The following is a 14,036-nucleotide window of genomic DNA, read 5'->3' on the forward strand; positions in this document are numbered from 1 at the left end:
CTGATGTATTAATAAAATCGGGTTTTTTTGAGGCTGTATAAATATGAGTCTAAGGGTTTGTAAATTATTATCACATCATTAATAGGAAACCCTAAACGGGTATTTACCTCAATACGTTTTCTTCTATATTCTTCTTCTAACCTAAACGACGGCTGTTCACAACACTACATAAATAATACACTTTTTGGTAAATATATTAAGTACATAAATCATACACGATAAGAAAAATATAACATTTTGTTTTAGATAAGTTTCGATCCAATTGCGTTGTTAATTGTGATTATTGTGCAAATTAAATCATATCCTCACTTTCATGAATTTCAAATGTGTAATGATTTTTTCCTAATTTTATGATCAGACATATCCAAAGAGTAATGAACACAATGGCAGACAAGTTTAGTCAGAGAATTCGAAATTCTTATTCATCTATTTTTAGTATTGATTTTGTTTCACTGTTTTGACATTCTATATCGTGTTTAGTTTATTATAACTATTATTGACAGGAAAAAAATTCTCATTATTCTTGTATAATCAAGATTTGACAGAAAAGCCCGTAAGCAGTGGGATATGAAGCACTGAAGTGTTATGCAAAAAGACTTTGTTACTAATTTTTGCGTTGTAGGTGTAAAAAATTCTATAAAACTAAAAGAAAATAATGACTACAAGTCTATTAAACATCATTTTCTATGAAAACTCATGATCAAAAGAATTAATAAATGAAATACGATTTTCCAGAGAACTTAAAACATTTTTATAAACCTTAATACTTATTTACATAATATTGATCTTTTCAACACTTTGAAATACAAAATATCGTTATCGACGTGAGGCTTAGCATGTGTATATAAATCAACCATGCACTTTGTGGAATTTTGATATAAACAACCAAAAAAGAGAAGATATGGCATTGGCAATGGAGAAGCAAATGATTGTTGGAGAGGTGCCGGTTAGCCCTTTTTCACGGCTGTTCAGCATGCCAGGCCTCGATTGCTTCAACATAGTCACCATCGGATTCAAAAACGAGGCCAGTCCATCAGCCTTTACTGAAGGATTGAAGAACACTTTGCTCAACCATCCACGCTTCTCTTGCATACTAGTAACTTCTCCATCCCGTGAAAGATAGTTTTTTTAGATTATTTTTATTCCACAAATATAACACGCACTTCCATATGTATTAATATATTCTCTTGCAACGATATTTGCGGGGGACTTTGAACATATTTTTCTATGTTAACTTTGTAGGAGACAGGTCCTGGTGAACACAAACCAAGATGGATTCCCACACAAGTAAACATTAAAGATCATGTAGTCGTTCCGAATATAGATCCCACAATTGACAATCCTGATCAATTTCTTGAGGATTATACATCAAATATGGTTTTTTCACCAATTGATAAGTGTAAACCGTTATGGGAGATACATATACTCAATATTAAAACATCAGATGCAGAATCCCTAGTTGTGGCGAGATTTCATCACTCCTTGGGTGATGGGATGTCACTTATGTCTCTTTTACTGGCTTGTAGTCGAAAAACAAGTGACCCAGAGGCATTACCCACTTTGGTTGCTCCAAAGCTAAGCAAAGTTACCAATGTTTGGTCGTCGTTGGCTGCTCGCTTGTGGTTAATAATAAGACTAATGTTCAACACTATTGTTGAAGTTTTCAAGTTTCTGCTCATTGTATGCTCATTCTGTGACAACAGAACTCCTCTTATGGAGAAACCAAGTGCTACACGTATCCCTAACAAGTTCATTCATAGAGTCATTAGTTTGGACGATGTGAAAGTCGTGAAGAACGCAATGAATATGGTACATTGATTGGTTTCCTTTCTTTCTTGCCTTGCTTATTACTTTATAGTTGACCAAACGTGAGCTTCAAAAAATTATTGTTTTCTCTTAATTAGACTGTGAATGATGTTATTCTTGGAATGGTGCAAGCTGGTCTTTCACGATATCTGAGTCAAAAATACGGTAAATCATTTTTATATAATTTATATTACAATCATCAAATTGTATTTAATAACGTCTAATCTACATTTCTTGTCTTGGTCTTTTTCAAACAGATACTGAAACAAATCCGAAGTTAAAGAAATCTCTAGAAAAGATATGTCTTCGTGGTGTTGTATTCTTTAACCTACGATCAAATAAAAAAATAGAGGTGAAAATTATCAATCATGTCTCAAACAGTTAATTATTTTATATACAATATCACCTCAGCGGCCTAATTAATTTTGTTTTGTCATATAAAATATAGGATCTTGCTAAAATGATGGAGAAACGTTCAACGTCAAGATGGGGAAACTCAATTGGTTATGCTATGATTCCGCTGTGGATGAGATCTGAAAATGATATATTTGAATACATCCGACGAGCAAAAACTACTATGGATCGGAAAAAACTCTCCCTCGAGCCTCTATTTTCCTATGTGTTGCTCAAACTAACTGTAGAAGTTTTCGGATCCAAGGTATGATGGTATATCAGGGCTTTAGCATATACAAGTGGATTGGTCGAATAAAACTCCTATTAAAAATAGTTAAAAAATAAATATAGAAATTATTGTCTAAACTTTTAATTTTAGATATATTTCCAAATTTACAGTATGTAATTTTAAAATAAAATTTAAACATATATATGTGGGATTATTAACTTTGAAAATTACATCATTAATTTTTTTTAACGAATTTTTACTATTTTTCGAACATGGTAAAAATAATTTGAAAGGATATTGATCATTTTGGGTAAACTACATATTTCTACATGAACTTGACCCATCACTACCCATCGTGTCTATTTCTTCTTGAACTTTGTAGTAGTGTGTATTTTATATTGAACTACATAAAAACTCAAAAATACTATACAAACTTTAAACATTGTGCATTTTCCTTTCCGAATTTTATAGTAGTGCATATTTCATACTGAATTAATCAAAAATTCAAAAATACTACATGAACTCTCATAAATGTGCTTATAAATATTGACCGTCAAATTTTTTATCTAAACATTAATTTATCAAACAACATTGTTTTTATAAATTATGTAAATTTTAAAATCTAAAAATACTACATAAACTCTAAAGTCATTTATATATATTGACCGTCAAATATATTAATTATCTGTTAATTTATCAAATAACGTCATTTTGGATAAAATATATAAAATTAAAAATTATTTTTTTGAAGGTTTAAACTTTCATACTGGTAGACAAGTAAGGTCATATTAACTACTAAACCAAAGTAGGTTTCATGTATAAATTTTTAAACATTAACTGATATTTAAGTTTGAGTTTAATCAAATAATTGTTATTAAATTTTATTATTTCAGAGTTTTATCATGTAAATATATAATTATTTATGTTTTAAATTTAACTTTGAAAATTATTATTTTATAAATTTAAACTAACTAGTATTAATTTAAATAATTACTTTATAGTATTACTAAAATTGAAATATATTGTAAAAATTGTATTTCCTTTAGATCAGAGGCAAACAACGTCGTTTTTAATAAAACCTGTGAAAGATTAATATTAGTCTTCCATTAATTTATCAAAATAACATCATTTTAGATAAATTCTGTTAAATCTAAAATTAATAGTTTTTAGAAATTTTATCTAAAATGATGTCATTTTGATAAATTAACGGATGACTAATATATATATATATATATATATATATATAAACAATTTGAGAGTTTATGTAGTATTTTAAATTTAAAATTTTACGTAATTTATCAAACAATGTCGTTTGAAAAATTTAATGGTTGAATACAAATTTTGACGTCAATTTATAGAAGCACAATTTTGAGATTTTATGTAGTATTTTTGAATTTTTATTTAGTTCAATATAAAATATGCACTACTAAATTCGGAAAAAATGTACAGCACTTAAAATTCATGTAGTATTTTTGAGTTTTAATGTAATTCGGTATGGAATACACACTGCTACAAAGTTCGGGAAGGAATAGGCACGATGAGTAAAGTTCATGTTGAAATATGCACTTTACCCGATCCTTTTTATTTCGATCATTTAAGATATTCATGATATATGTAAATGATGAATTTTAACCTATTCATTTGGTCATGTGGTTGGAAACAGGCACTAAGAGCTCTTGCAATGAGAATATTTGGTCGATCAACAATCATATTGTCAAATGTGGCTGGTCCGACCGAAGAAATAAGCCTTTTCGACCACCAAATATCTTATGTTTCCGCAAGTATATCTGGTTTCCCACAGGTATGCCCCAATATCTTCCTTGATTTCTTTTGCAAGTCAAATATGTAATTCAAAAATGATAACTTTTTCTTCCTAGGCACAAAAATGGCAATCGACTAAGGTATGATAAATTGGTAATTATTGGGATGTTTTGCTACGTTTTCTTCTACGTTATCATTTGGGTTTGAACGAAAGAAACCATATATATATAGACGAAACTAACATTATTTTGTTGGTTGAAGGCACTCATTGTCCACATAACAAGCTATGTAAGCAAAGCTATCATCAATCTTGGAGTTGATCTCGACGTAATTCCAGACCCTCACAACCTTTGTGATCACATAGTCGAAGCTCTTCAGATGATGAAATCAGCTGTCGAAGACAAAATTTCTGCCGATTTGATCGTCTGAAACGAAATGTTGTTGTAGAGAATCAAACGAACAACTCATGAAAAAGTCTTCTATGTGTAACTATTTAGTCTATTTTCCAATAAATGTTTTACAACTTCCGAACAGTTATCAAATATTGTCATCTTGTACTAGTGTGGTGTAATTTCACTATTAGTCATTATCAGCTTTCATTAGTGTTTTTTATATCAAGAGCTTTCATTATTGTTTTCATGAATAATTATCCCAAATTCCACAATCTTACCATCGAAGAATTCATACAAAACAGAAAAAAAAAATCAAGCTCCATTACCAACTTAAGAAAAAAAAAGAATTTGCAACTTAAACAAACAACAAAAATCACAAAAGAAAACATCGATAAATAGTTTTCTTATACATAATTACATAATCTTATACAGAATTACATAATATAAAATGCCATACGATTTATTAACCATAATTCTTATTTCTAGAGTATATATAATAGTATTTGACATTCTAGTGACGTAAAATAGAATAAAATGTCGCACTTTATTAGAATTAATATCAACTTTCTGAATTTTGTGGCTGTTAAAAAAATCAAATTATATTATGTGCGACAAAAACTTTGTTTTTATTACAACTATTAGGTTAAATCAGTTATATCAAGAATATTAGAATCAAATAAATTGAAGAAAAGAAAGAAAAATCTTATGAAAAAAAAGAAAGAAAAAAGAAGAAGGGGAAATTTCATAACTACACTTTGTGTAGTACCACAATTCAACAATACCATCAATAGAAGGACATTTTCATAAATACATCAAGCATTAATGGGTGAATTACTAAACTGACCCTTGTCTATTCTTCTCAACCATCGTCTTCTTCTCTACTCTGTAAAAAAATTCTCCGACGAGAACAAAGTGTCTTCTCTCTCACGGCAACGAGCGACGGTGACGAGGTCAAGCGATGGTGACGAGATCAAGCGACGGCGACGAATGCGACGAGATCAAGCTACTGCGACGAGATCGAGCGACGGCGACGCGATCGAGCGACGACGCCGGGAGACGACGAGATCGTGCGAAGGCGGCGAGATCGAGTGTATTCTCTCTCACAAAGCAGATGAGATCGAGACTCGAAATCTCAAAGTGTCGAAACCTCATTAAAAATCACAAGTTGTAAGAGAAAGAGTTTTATAACCCCTTTGTAAATCTGGATTTCAAGTAATTTAGAATTTTATTACGATACCACATAGGATTTGACTATATACATCCGATATATTTTGATTAAGTGATGGTTCATTAGCTTCCATATTTTATTTGTTGTGTAGTTCACGAGACTACTCTCAGAAGAAGCGAGTGATGCTACTGACGAAATGATGGAGCAAGAGATGGCTTTAGCTAAATTAATGTAACTTGTTACCTTTTAAGCACTGAAAGTTTTGTCCTTTTATGTTGCCATTCATGTCTTGCTGTATGTGTTCATTGTGAGATTACTCTGTTTGACAGATCATGTGGTCAATTATCATAACTAAAGAAGGTTCTTTTTTCTAATGTGCATTGAAAGTTTTGCCTTTTGTGAATAATACGTGTAGTTTCTGTTTGTACATGTGAAAGTGTTTCTTTATGTTTGCTAGATTCATGTCTTGAAGTGTGTGTTCATTGTGAGATTAATTACTCGTTGATTGATTTTTGTTTTCACAGGCTAGGGCTTGTTGGAACTATTAAGGTAACGTTCTTCGTCTCTTTCTGTTAAACTGGTTTGGTAAATTCATAGCATGGAGATATGTTGCTAATGGAGTTTTTTTGTTGTCGTTAATGATGATATGTAGGATTGGGCTAATGAAATATTTAAGAGGATGGAGGATCAAAAGTCAACCAGAAAAAGAAACATGATGCACTTTGGCTGCCTGCTTATACATTTCTTGTAGACAAGAGGACAAGCCACAAACTATTAAGAGTTTATAAAATCATTTATAAATCATTTATAAATTTTATAAGAGCTTATAAAACTTTATATCAACCTTTTATAAAGTTAATAAACACACATAAATATTTTTATAACTATTTATAAAAGTTTATAAAACTATTTAAACTTGCCTTGGGGATAGCAAAGAAGCAAACGCCCCACGTGGTGTTGTAATAGAGTCTCTGAAACTTCACCTGGATAATAGTTGTTTTAATAATTTATAAGTTTTTATAACTTTTATAGCTAATTTATAAATCTTTATAAAATAATTTATAAAGTTTATACACCATTATAAAAGATTATAAAAATACTTTATATGGGTATGTAAAATTTTTGAAGCGGTGAAGTCTTGCTTGCTGTCCACATGTGCCTCAGAATCTGCCACGTATCATCATCTCTTTACAAAGCCTTATAAGGGTATGTAAAATTATTTGTAAAAGTATATAAGCCATTAATAAAGGCATATAAAACAAATTATAAAATCTATAAACCATTTATAAATGTTTAGAAGAAAGTTATGAAAGTTTATAAATAATTTATAAGGGGTATGTATACTATTAATAAGAGTTTATAAAACGTTATGAAAGCTTATATTAAATTTATAAGGGGTATTATTAGTGTTGTATATATTTATAAATCAACTAAAAGAGTCTATAACCATTTAGAAAGCCTTATAAAACAATTTATAATGGTTTGTAAATAACTTGTAAGGGTTTATAAGAATATGTAAATAATTTATAAGGGTTTATAAAAATATTTTATAAAGTTTATACACCAATATAAAACAATTTATAAGGGTATGTAAAATTATTTGTAAGATTATATAAACCATTAATAAAGGCATATAAAACAAGTTATAAAATCTATAAACCATTTATATATGTTTATAAGAAAGTTATGAAAGTTTATAAATAATTTATAAAGGGTATGTATACTATTAATAAGGGTTTATAAAAAGTTATGAAAGATTATATTCTATTTATAAAGGGTATTATTAGAGTTGTATATATTTATAAATCAACTAAAAGAGTCTATAACCATTTAAAAAGCCTTATAAAATAATTTATAATGGTTTGTATAATAATTTATAAATAATTTATAAGGGTTTAAAAAAATAATTTATAAAGTTTATACACCATTATAAAGGATTATTAAACAATTTATAAAGGTATGTAAAATTTCTGAAGCCGTGGAGCCTTGCTTACTGTTAGCATGTGCCTCAGAATCTGTCACGTATCATCATTTCTTTACAAAGCCTTATAAGGGTATGTAAAATTATTTGTAAGAGTATATAAACCATTAATAAATGCATATAAAACAAGTTAAATAATCTATAAACCATTTATAAATATTTATAAGAAAGTTATGAAAGTTTATAAATAATTTATAAGGGGTATGTATACTATTAATAGGAGTTTATAAAAACTTTATGAAAGCTTATATTCAATTTATAAGTTATGAAAGTTTATAAATAATCTATAAGGGGTATATATATACTATTAATAGGAGTTTACAAAACTTTATAAAAGCTTATATTCAATTTATAAGGGGTATTTTAAGAGTTGTATATGTTTATAAATCAACTAAAAGAGTCTATAAGCATTTAGAAAGCCTTATAAAACAATATATAATGGTTTGTATAATAATTTATAAGAGTTTATAAGGGTATGTAAACAATTATATAAGAGTTAATATATTGTATATAAAAGCTTATATGATTCATAAATATTTATAAAGATTCAGAAACTGATTTATAAAATCTTATAAACTAGTCTATAAGATATTTTATTTTGATTTACAAGAATGTATAAATTGATTCACACAAGTTTATAAAATTGATTTATAATACTTCATAAAATATCTACTGCATTCTATAAGTTAATTATAAATATTTATAAACTAATTTATAAAACTTTGTAAATCATTTGAATCTAGTTCCAACAGAGTTTGTACTTGCAAAACTCAGTTCTTGTTAGTCATTATTAACATAATATGACAACATCAAGACTTCTCCATATCTCACTCTTCTATAAAAGAAACGATTGAACCAAACTCACTTACACGTCCAACCAATCTCTCCAACTATGCAACTCATAAGAGAGATACAATTGTTTTAGTATAAGAGATGTCTTAAGAAGATGAGAGAGAAGAATGTATTAAGAAACATACTCTGCAACTTTTATAAAGCATTATAAATAGTCATTCTTTAATCACATAAACTACGTTCTTGTTGAGAGTCCCTCTTGCTTCTTCAAACAGCTCACCAACCTTATCGTTCTTCAAAATCTGAACTCAATCCAGTCACATATTATTCATAACCATCAACACTCACTTCTAAAAACAAGATACAAAAATAACATGCTTTCGTAACTCAACAAACTCATGCTCAATCTACACTGCTTCTATAGATATTATACACAAAACAAAACATAAAATATGAATCTCATAAGTACCAAACAGAACATTATAATAACAAAACACCAACATTTCACCTCATATATTGCATATACTAAACCTTGCTAAAAAAATAAATAGTAGCATTGTATTACCTCAAGAAAGTGAGGTACTTGATATGCATATCACCACACATATTCTCCACAGTATCCTTTAAATCCAAAAGCTCACATCACACCTTTGTAATTCCCTGTAACATTATCAGATCAATCAAGAGAAGAAGTAATCATGGAATAAATTTACTCTTAGGTTAATAATTTCTCATGAATTAAATTTATTTTAAGCTCTATGTCTTTTGATTGCTAACAGATGAACAATAAGACTTGAAATGACCCAATTTATAAAGTCTTATAAATTTTAGATTTCAAAACTTCATGAGAAAAACTTCTGTCTTCTTTATCAGAAACATATCGATTTTGATAAATCAAGCTACAATTACAGAAGGAGACGAAAATCACCATCTATTATCCTCTTACATTTGTTAGTGTTTCTTATGCGTCGGGAGAGAGATCGTATTGTTCGTCTGAGCTTGTAGAGTCTGTCAGTTTCGCTGGAGAACTCGTTAGCCACATCAGATCTCGCCGAAAAACTTGTCAGCATCGTCAGATCTCGCCGGAAACTTGTCAGCGTTCGTCAAATCTCGCCAGGAACTCTTCAGCGTCGTCGGATCTGGCCGGAGAACTCGCCAGTGTCGTCGGATCTGGCCAAAGTCGTCGAATCTGGTCGGAGAACTCATCACCACCGGAGACTCTTCCCAGATCTGATCACGTTTAATATGAATCTCAATTTTTAAGAAATCGTGGAGAAGAAATGGTAGTTTTAGGTTTAATTAGTTAGGGGTATAATAGTATTTTTTCTATTAAATTTTTAATGGTAAAATTGGTTAGTGTAAACTTGAAAAGTGGTATCATGAAAGTGGTATTTTTGGCAATTCCCCAAAGAAGAATGAGTATTTCTAAATTATAGGGATTAGAACTGTAGTATTATAATTCGTACATAAGAGACAGCGGCCACTTTTCTTTAGTGGTTGGCATATTATTGTGTTTTTGTTATCCTTGTTAATTTCCAATTCTCAAACCTCTGAAAAATGTGACTAGAAGAAACAAACAATAATTCTAGAACTATTTGCGAATTTGACTCAAAATTTAAAGTCAACTCTAAAACTAAACCTGTTTTTTTTTGGATTTTTTTTGCCCTATTCACCCCACAAGTTCATATTATTCACGAAAATACCATTACTTTTTTTTACGAAAATGGCTTTTTAGCTCTCTCAACCTCATCAATTTCAAGTATTCACAAGATTATCATTTTCATCAATACACCAACCACCATGAACAACCAATTTGAAGCTCTTAATGCACCTCAAATCGATTTATACTCCTTAATTTCTCAATTCTTTTGAACTAAAAACAACATCTCTTTCATTTTCTCTCCATATTCATCCAAAATAACCCAAGAATTTGATTCTATTTTTTTTATGGTTCATGGAGCCATTGAAGCTTATGGTTTTTGGTGGGTCACTTTTGTTTGAGATTCTCGGTGCTTTGAAAAGACTTCTGTGTGCTAAACAAGTTATTTCACTGGTTGAAACTATGAAATCAGTTTTTTTCCATATCTGTTCGCCCAGACGACTTCCGGATAAGTCTTCTGGATGTAGACAACTTACATGTAAGTCTTTTGGTCAATGCAGAGGTTAGTTTACAATTGACTTTTAAATGGGGGTTTTAGAGATGACTTACATGAAAGTCGTCCATCTTTGTTTGTTAAAAAAAAATTCGAGACAACTTCCATGTAAGTCGTCTAGGGTACACAGGTTAGTTTTGCATTTAATCGGATTATGTCAGAAATTTGACTTTTCCTGTATGACTTACATGTAAATCGTCCAGTAGAAAATTTCAAAATCAATATTTCGTTATACCTAGATGACTTCCATGTAAGTCGTCTCAGGTTAGTTTTGCAATTGAAAAATAAAACGTAATTTTTTTTTCTAGACGACTTACACGAAAGCCGTCCATGATTTTATTCTGAGATTCTGGTCAAACCTTACTTATCTAGGACGACTTCCATGTAAATCGTCGGACGGAAGACTTTCGTGTAAATCGTCTAGAAAAAAAAACCTTTTTTTCAATTGCAAAACTAACCTGAGACGACTTACATAGAAGTCGTCTAGGTATATCAAAATATTGATTTTTTAATTTTCTACTGGAAGGATGCATATGATCTTTTCATTCATCCTTTCCTCTCCCCGTTATTGGTAATCTCGTTGAAGACTCCCATGATCAGACATTCATGATCTAATCATGCTCATCCTCATTAGACATTCCTGACCAATATTCGAACTAGATTTTTCATAAATTTGATATTTTTTTGTTTTTCCCTATCAAAGAGGGGCCCCTTTGGGGAAAAATATCCCAGAGTATCATTTCTAGACCTTGGTTAGAACTTTGTCTTCCAGACTCCTGCTGACAATGTCTCAGAACGCGGCCCCTGCTTCCACACCTTGCTCTCGGAAAAATGGAAACTTGCCGATATGATGATTCTTCCATATTTTCGAATATGGAAGAGTTTAACCTACTTCCAACCAACCTCTACGACTATATAAGGGGAACCCATACCCAAGAATAAGAGATCGACATTCAAAGGCTAAATGATTAGGGTGAGGCGGCTAAAACTACAATTTATACACCAAAACGTTGTAGTCCCTGCTCATATAATCAATACAAATATCTTTTAGTCTCGATTCTCTTTTGATATACATCCTAGTGTTCCGTATTATTCACAAAGATCCTACACAAAAATCCCCTAACAATTTAACGAAAAGAGGGGAGTAATCTAAACTACGTGACGATGGCAGTAGGAGATGAAGATAATCAATCCCAAGCTACCCCCACTGGCGGATCTAGACACATTTTTAGTTGGGGGCAAACTACTAAAAATAACAAAAACAGTTTTGAGTTGGGGGCACATTTTATGTTTTTTCATTAAACTGCATACATTTTTATCAAATTAGTCAAGCTTATTCAAAAAAAAAAAATTAAAACAGTAGGGGGCACGTGACCCCGTACTCGTGTACGTACGTCCGCCCCTGGCTACCCCTAGAGAAGCCGAGTTACAAGCACGACTCGTCACTTTGCAAAACCAACTAACCGAGCTTCAGAAGAATCAAGCTGAAGTAAATCCCGAGCTCCTCTCTGAGGTCCAGAACCTAAAAGGAAGCTAGAAGAAAATACCAAGCAGCTGGGACAAAGTGTCGAGAAGCTTTCCCAGATCGAGGCAGAAAACATCACCCTCCAAGATGAAAATCAGAATCTCCAGACTACAAGCAACAAGCGGCGTCGATTCCAAGCCCGAGTTCTGTCCCATGCAGCCGTTGTATACTCCTGAAGGAGATACGAGAGGGGACCGTCAACCCATACCACTAGTATTTATAAATCAGTTATAAAGATTGATAAAGTAGTGTAAAGATTTATAAATTAGTATTAAATCCTTATCATCATAAGCGTTTTAAATAATACATAAGTAATAATAAATAAAATTATTCAATAACTTTTAATCATAAAATTCCTCAAATATTTTTGAATCAGAAGAAAACCCTTCAACTGAATTTTCTTATATTATAAACCTTTAACTTGCAAACCGTTAATGTAAACATCTTCCGTCATGGTATTTTAGACAGAAGGTGACACGTATTAACGAAATTTAAGTGGGAAATTTTTTGTTAAATTTTTAGTTAGATTTTGTGATCCATTTAATTTTAGTTGACATGTTTTATTACTAAAAGTGAGACCAATATAACTCAGCAAACCAATACAATAATTTTGGGCTTGGGCTAGATCTTTCAGGATCAAGCGACTTTTCCATTCTCTTAACTCGAGCAAATTCTCTGGCAAATACTGCTTTGTTGAACATATATTTTCAGCGGGTTGGGATCTTGGGCCCTTTTTAATGAACTCAGTTGAAATAAGATGTCGTGTAATTTAATGTTTTAAAGAAGTTTATTGCAATAAGTGATATTTTTGTTGTAAACGTAAAGCTTATCTTTTATTCATAACATAAAGGTTCCTTATATAGGATTACATAAACCGTTATAAGACAAATAGGCTAAGGTCCAATACATAACAATAGGCGTCATATATAAGTATAACAATGGGCTGACGTGTGGACCTGGACGAGATGGGCTTCGACCACAAATGATTCATAACACCAAAGACGAGCACGGCAACGGCCCGATGCTTCACTGTACGGGTCAAAAACCCCATGCCCGTGTCCGCTTGGAAATGGTAATTAATTTATAACTTTTTTTTCATATTAAATATTTTAATAATTAATATGTTTATGTATATTGATTCTAACTATTTAAATTTTAAATATTTTCAAGCTAAAGAGACGGGACAATTCCCGTCTCTTAAAGAGCTTTACGAGAAGACCCACCAGACCAAATCTACAACGATGTCGTTGCTCGGATTGAAGACCGCCAAACCCAGCTAACCCAGCAATCTCCCGATGGAATACCGGTCGTATTATCCACTCAAGAAGTGGATCAGATTTACAAAGACGTAAAAAAATTTATTTTAACTTTTAATCTACCTTTTTAATTATTAACATTAATTTTTTTATTTTTGTAGGTCATCCCTAAGAAAAAAGGACGTACGTTGGGAATCGGTTCCATCAACGATGTCCCAAGAGCGATATCGTCTTATGGTCAGAGACGAGCCGGCGAAGTCACTGAGCTGCGTTCGGAGTTAGACTCGACGCGGACTCAGTTGGCGTCCACGCAGTCGGAGTTGGAGTCCACGCACCAATCGTTCCAAGCTCGTATGGGTGGAGTGGAGGGGTTTTTGGAAATTATATCTTCTGGAAATCCCCAATGGGAAGAGATGTTGGCGGATATGCAACGACGGAACCCGGTTTCCGAGCCTTCTCGTACTCAGCAGCAAGAGGAGGAACTACAGAGGAGGAGTGAAGACCTTTACCGGGAGACGATCCACCGCCCCCGCCCGACTTAGTTTTTTTTTGTGTAATATAAAAATTCTAAACTTTTATT

General features: G+C 31.5%; 1 protein-coding gene across 2 annotated transcripts; it reads left to right on the forward strand.

Annotated features, from left to right (window-relative positions):
• Positions 1-900: 900 nt before the first annotated feature.
• On the forward strand, positions 901-4,768 carry LOC108831111 (wax ester synthase/diacylglycerol acyltransferase 2-like). 2 transcript variants are annotated; one of them, XM_056996199.1, is made up of 8 exons: positions 901-1,096; positions 1,243-1,809; positions 1,905-1,971; positions 2,064-2,158; positions 2,255-2,464; positions 4,092-4,229; positions 4,306-4,329; positions 4,451-4,768. In XM_056996199.1, exons 1-8 carry the CDS (start codon positions 902-904, stop codon positions 4,616-4,618), a joined length of 1,464 nt encoding a protein of 487 aa, XP_056852179.1. In that variant the 5' UTR covers position 901; the 3' UTR covers positions 4,619-4,768. The 2 variants fall into 2 exon arrangements, with proteins under 2 accessions (XP_056852179.1, XP_018460181.1); XM_018604679.2 differs by lacking the exon at positions 4,306-4,329.
• The last annotated feature ends 9,268 nt before the right edge of the window (positions 4,769-14,036 follow it).

Source organism: Raphanus sativus, chromosome 2, assembly GCF_000801105.2.
Source record: "Raphanus sativus cultivar WK10039 chromosome 2, ASM80110v3, whole genome shotgun sequence".
Lineage (NCBI taxonomy): Eukaryota > Viridiplantae > Streptophyta > Magnoliopsida > Brassicales > Brassicaceae > Raphanus > Raphanus sativus.

Coding starts and splice junctions, on each gene's coding strand:
- LOC108831111 (XM_056996199.1), top strand. CDS start 902: ATGGCATTGGCAATGGAGAAGCAAATGATTGTTGGAGAGGTGCCGGTT. Junction 1,097..1,242: donor CACGCTTCTCTTGCATACTA/GTAACTTCTCCA, acceptor TTAACTTTGTAG/GAGACAGGTCCTGGTGAACA. Junction 1,972..2,063: donor ATATCTGAGTCAAAAATACG/GTAAATCATTTT, acceptor TTTTTCAAACAG/ATACTGAAACAAATCCGAAG.